The sequence below is a fragment of the Cariama cristata genome, unplaced genomic scaffold, assembly GCF_000690535.1.
Source record: "Cariama cristata isolate BGI_N322 unplaced genomic scaffold, ASM69053v1 scaffold17928, whole genome shotgun sequence".
Taxonomy (NCBI): Eukaryota; Metazoa; Chordata; class Aves; order Cariamiformes; family Cariamidae; genus Cariama; species Cariama cristata.
In genome coordinates this window covers 5575-10861 of record NW_009629606.1, presented here as the reverse complement: position 1 = coordinate 10861, position 5287 = coordinate 5575, and the positions used below count along the sequence as shown (strand labels likewise).

The 5287-nt window shown below is 35.4% G+C and overlaps 1 protein-coding gene across 1 annotated transcript in view; it reads left to right on the top strand.

Moving 5' to 3' along the window:
- LOC104165574 (type I inositol 3,4-bisphosphate 4-phosphatase-like) overlaps nucleotides 1-4738 on the top strand; it is a gene marked incomplete at its 5' end in the record, with an annotated part of 10529 nt that extends 5791 nt beyond the window's left edge. The window contains one exon of the mRNA XM_009705231.1: nucleotides 4115-4738. Within this exon, the coding sequence (XP_009703533.1) occupies nucleotides 4115-4247 (133 nt within the window). The remainder of the gene's footprint in view (nucleotides 1-4114) is intronic.
- Between the last annotated feature and the right edge of the window lie 549 nt (nucleotides 4739-5287).

Here is a 5287-nt window from a genome sequence, read left to right as displayed (position 1 = left end):
CCTTATTTCTGTAATTGTGCTGATACATATTTTTGAGATGTTTTTCCACTCTTGCTTTACTTCATCTTCTGGTTTTGTTGTGCTTTCTTCCATGTTTTTTCATTTTCTTGACGACCTTGTGTTGCCATCTCTTTTTATACATTCATTTGCATGTCCGTCTTCCTTTCTGTTTTATTTTTCCCTCCTCCCAACCTTCTTCCTTTTCACAGCATTGGAACACGGGAGGTAGTCACCCAGAAGAACTTGAGTGGCTTGGTGCCCATCCGAGATTTCAGACTAGATCCCAGCCTCCTCTACTCTATTCCTTTATTAGCTCTCAGCCCCAATTTACTGATTGTGTGGCTGTTTCTGAGCATAGCATACCTGGTGGCCAGATTACGTTGCAAGTGAAGATAAGGTTAAAAAAACAAACAAACAAACAAACACACACAAACAAAAAAGTGCTTGAATGTGTATTGCCACTTGGTACCTGCTGGACAAAGGAATGTGTCATAGCATTGTCTGCCAAGAATTATTATTATGCCTTACAATTTTACGTTTCTATTGTACTAAACTGTAAATATACATCAAATTATTTTATCAAAAAGAATTGTATTGAAACTTTAAATTATTGTTCTGCTTTCAGTGCTTGTAACATAGTCTGACAATGGCCTGTTACCTCGTTACTTTAGCTGGCCTGAAGGTCTCTTACCAAATATAGTTTTGTGTTACTTGTTTCATGTATTCCAGAGAAAGGAACTCTGTCTGAAAAGAATTTGTATCTTTTTGTATATTTAAAGTGTATGCTAATCTTGCCTTTCATTTTTACGAGGTATGAAGAGAAAAATAAAAACATGGGTGGGGTTTATAAGAAACTGTAAGAAATTTATTTAAAGAAATAAACAAATTTCTACCTTAATTTCAAAGCATAATATCCAAATTACATTACTGAACAGTTTATAGAACCATAGTCTTGTTCCTTTCTCATGGTTAAGTATGTTCTAATAGACTAGTGTACCCACTCAAAAAACAACTTGCGGTGTGCTGCATGCAGAATTATTTCATTTTACTTGTAGATCTGCATTTTGTAATGTATTAAAGACCTAAAGAGAATGACTTGTGGTTAGAAGGAGGAGGTAATTGGCATTAGCCTGCTAATGAGCCATTATCTGTTTCAGGTGTTCTGTTACAGGACTTGTTCTGAAACAGGGCCTTTATCATCGTAGAAGTTAGATAGTGGTCTCTGATATTTCAGGCAAGAAGAGGGAGGTATCAGTTAGCTCCTTTAGTAGGTGGGTTTGAGGTTTTTCATTGGGCTTTGTTTTAATTACACTAGACTAAATATTACTGTTATTTCCATTTTTAAGTGTTGGACAGCTTTAATAAATTAGGATGTTGATAGTGACTTAGAGATAAACGAATGATGGTAAGTTAACATTTCTTTAAGCGGTGAGACTAAAGCAGCTTACCTAGTTTAGTCATGCAGAATAATTGCAGATGAAATTTGATCATAATTTATATATAACATCAAACTGGGAGAGGATATTTAAACTGAAGGATTTTGTTGATGCAGTGGTCTGGCAGAGCTTGTCAATAGCAATAGCTGATCAAAAAACGTAACCTCATTTAATGTAGTTTGCTAAGTTCATGAAGGTATTTACTTCGCTTGGTGCCTGAGATGACAGAAAATTGGGATTCTGAGGAGAATTCTTCTAGTACTGTGATTTCTATTTTCTACTATTACTAACTCACTCAAAAAACATAGGTAGCTATAGATTTTATTATCAATTTTAATGGAATTTGAAAGCTTCTGAGAGAGGTAAGCTTAAAAAAAAAGAAAAAAGCACAGTTAGAATAAAAATTAGAATAAAATCCTAAATTTGATGAATATTCTAACTAAAAAAAAAAAGTATGTGGATATATTTGTGTCTTCATGAAATCAGACTGTACAGTACACTATCTCCTGGTATTTTTCCTCACTATTCTTCCAATTTTTTATTTTTTAGAAAAAAAACAACACCCACAACAGAAAGACATATATATATATTTAAGCATGTACCCTATTTATTTTTAGTTGCAATGAATTTAGGTAAATCCTTAACTGCTGATGAGATTTAAAATCATGGTATGATGGTATTGGACATACCCATGTCCTGTGCTGATATCCAGTGCCACTGTGTCTCCATACAAATCATCTCTTCTTTCTGATTAACACTAGTTCATTTGCTACGGGTGCCAAAATCTACCTTTTTACAAAGTGAACAAATGTCAGGTTGGACTGTGGCCTTGTTCTTGCAATCTGACGAGTGTCCTGGGTTCAGTCTAACAAGATGTGAAAGGAACTTTAGTAGGCGTATCTCTGCTGAACTCCCTGAGATTATTAATCTGTTTAAATGAAGTATGAAGGCTTTGCTCATGACTATCATTAGGGTTGCAGTAAAACCACCCTTAAATTCATCTAGAATGAAAGCCTAGGCTTTTTGAAAACAATGTAGATTTTTTTTCTTTTTTTCTTCAGCTTTGGTGGGGACAAGTTTTCATCTCTTTTAGCTTGGTCTGTGCTTTTGTTAGGGCATTCAGATTTAAAATGCTGTAGTGCATACTGTTTATGTGCCTCCAGCAGAAGAAAGATGGCACATGAAATGGTGTGTGAAATACATCTTTGTCACCATCTCTGTGGCCCACCTGTGCCATAGAGGGACATGTGTAATGAATTTTCAGAGGCAGTGGAATGAATTATGAACAGAATGATTATTTCACTTTGGAGTGAAAATGCTCATCCGGCATCCCATATTTGCCAGTTAAACTTACTGGTTTTATTAGTACTCTGTACTATAATTTGTGCAAATTTTTGATGAATCTATTTGTCTGCAACAGCATTGTCATCACGTACGATCCACTCTATAAAAGGCAGGCACAGAACATGCTCCGGAGACAAATTTCAAACTTGCTTAAACTGTTTCGTAAAGCAAAAAGTTACAATGTTTTATGAAGTCAAACTAGGTGGTACATAGAGAACACAGTTACAGTCAGTTTAATTAACCAAAATTAGAAGAATGGTGAGGTCAGTAAGAGCAAGAGAGCTTTCAAACTGAACCAGAACCCAAACCCTCCTCCTGAATCCGATGACTACAGTTTACCTGGTAGATGCTGCAGCCATCTCCCAGAAGACAGGAGTAACATGACATTTCCATGGTAGGATGGTGTACTGTACACTTTGCCATGAAGATCCAGTATTCATTGTTGAGGTTTCACTTCTCTATCAGGGAAAGACATTCTCCTGCAAGCCTAAATTGATTTATAATATATATTTAAAAGATAGTGCTTCCTCTTTGTACATCTGGTTTTGGATATAATCAAAGGAACTCTGAAGCAGATTTACAGGTGTGAAGAAGCCTTATAACTGGAGTAGTTTTTTATTGTAGCACAGAACTTCTTTGTAATGTGGGGCAGTTGCACCAAAACGCTGGGTGAAAATTAAATTCTGCACAGCTTTGTTTCATTGGGGTGATGACTGTCAATGCAGTCAATCTTTTTTGCACCTGCACAAAGCTGCCATTTCATGATTAAGAATTTTTTTTTAGACTATGTTGGTTTTCAAGTCAATTTATGCATGCAGAGATAACTGGAAAGTCATTATTTTTGTATCAGCTCTAATCTTTAAGTACGTACTGATAATACTGACATACAGGGAACAATAAAATTACTTTAAAGCTCTTACTGAGAGAACAGCAGTTTTTCTTTTTCAGCTTAATATACTAATATATTAGCAGAACTGCTTGTAAGCAATCTCTGGGGATCCCTTGTGCAGTGAAGCGGCATGTGAACTCCCCAACAGTCTACCCTGAAATACATGAAACCATCGTGAAAGAACTTTTTCAGTAGATGCGCTGCTGCTTTTTAGAAATGCAAAACTAGCAATCAGACATAGCATGTATCCATTCTGTGTGCTTCTTACTAGCATTGTATGATGAGTCATCATTTTTAATATTTGCAGTGGCAAATTAATTAAACGCTCATTAAATATAACCAACTTTTTGTTAATGCTATAAAATAACCATTTCATCTTAGTTTAAGTCTTTTTTTTTTTTCCTTTTTACTGCTGTCATTTTTTGTGCTTGTTTTTTTTCCCCAGTGAGGGTTGTCGGCGAGAAAATACAATGAAGAATGTTGGATGTCGCAAGTATGCATTTAATTCCCTGCAGCTGAAGGCTTTCCCAAAGTATTACAGGCCTCCAGAAGGAACTTATGGAAAAGTTGAAACATAAGCATACTATGTCCTTTAACCTCTGTTCCATTAAAATATGTGGATACACTCTAGATTAATATATGATTTTGTCATCCAGAAGAGACAAATAACCTTTTTGTACGTTTCACTAGGTTATACAGAGCATGTTACTTACAGAATTGGAATCTATAGTAACAATTATTCTGACACCTTAGCTTGAGAATAGTGTGATGACTCTCTGCCCGTTTAAATAGCCTTCAGTGTATGTAAGACGAACAGATATTGTGCTACTTAATAATTACCTATATGCAAATAGCTAGGTATCTCCTGGATGGGCAAGGACTCTAGGAAAGGCATTTAGGCAGCTGTTTCACATAACATCTTTTTATACTGAGTTGACTTGAGATTGAGCTTTTCGTAAACTTTTTAAAACTGAGAGTAAAACTCAAAAGTTGTAAATAAAAAGGGATTGGATCCTAGGCAGTCTTAATAACTGTAGAATGCATTGTTACAATCAAGAAACAGAAGTTTAAATTAAAAAAAAAAATCAGCACAACAAAAGCCAGGAGTATAAATTGTTTTACTGTATATAGGATGCCATCTTCATATATGAAATTAACAATACATAAAAGGCTAGGCATACAAGGTCTAGTTTCTAGCTCTGTCCAAATAAAACAAATTCCTGTCGTTTTCGGCAGATAAGGACTTGGGCACACAACTGATTTTGAAAAGTGTTTCAGAAACGTGATGATGCTTAACCATTAATGCCAGCAACAATTCCTCCTGCCCTTCCCCACCGTAAGGCAAGTGCAACAAGCAAGTTGCTAATGTTGCACATGACATGTTTGGTATGTTCCATGGTATTGTATATTAATTAACACATTTTTACCCATGGCTTTTTATATCACTTCTGGATTGTAAGCATTAGTATCTCGGGGGGTTACATTTTTTTGATCGGTGTTTGATTTTTTTTTTCCCATATCAATTTTATATGTCAATACAAAAATGCTCAAAGTGCCCAATGCATCCCTTTTACTCCATAACCAAAACTGGTTTCTTTTTACCTTTGCGTTTTACCTG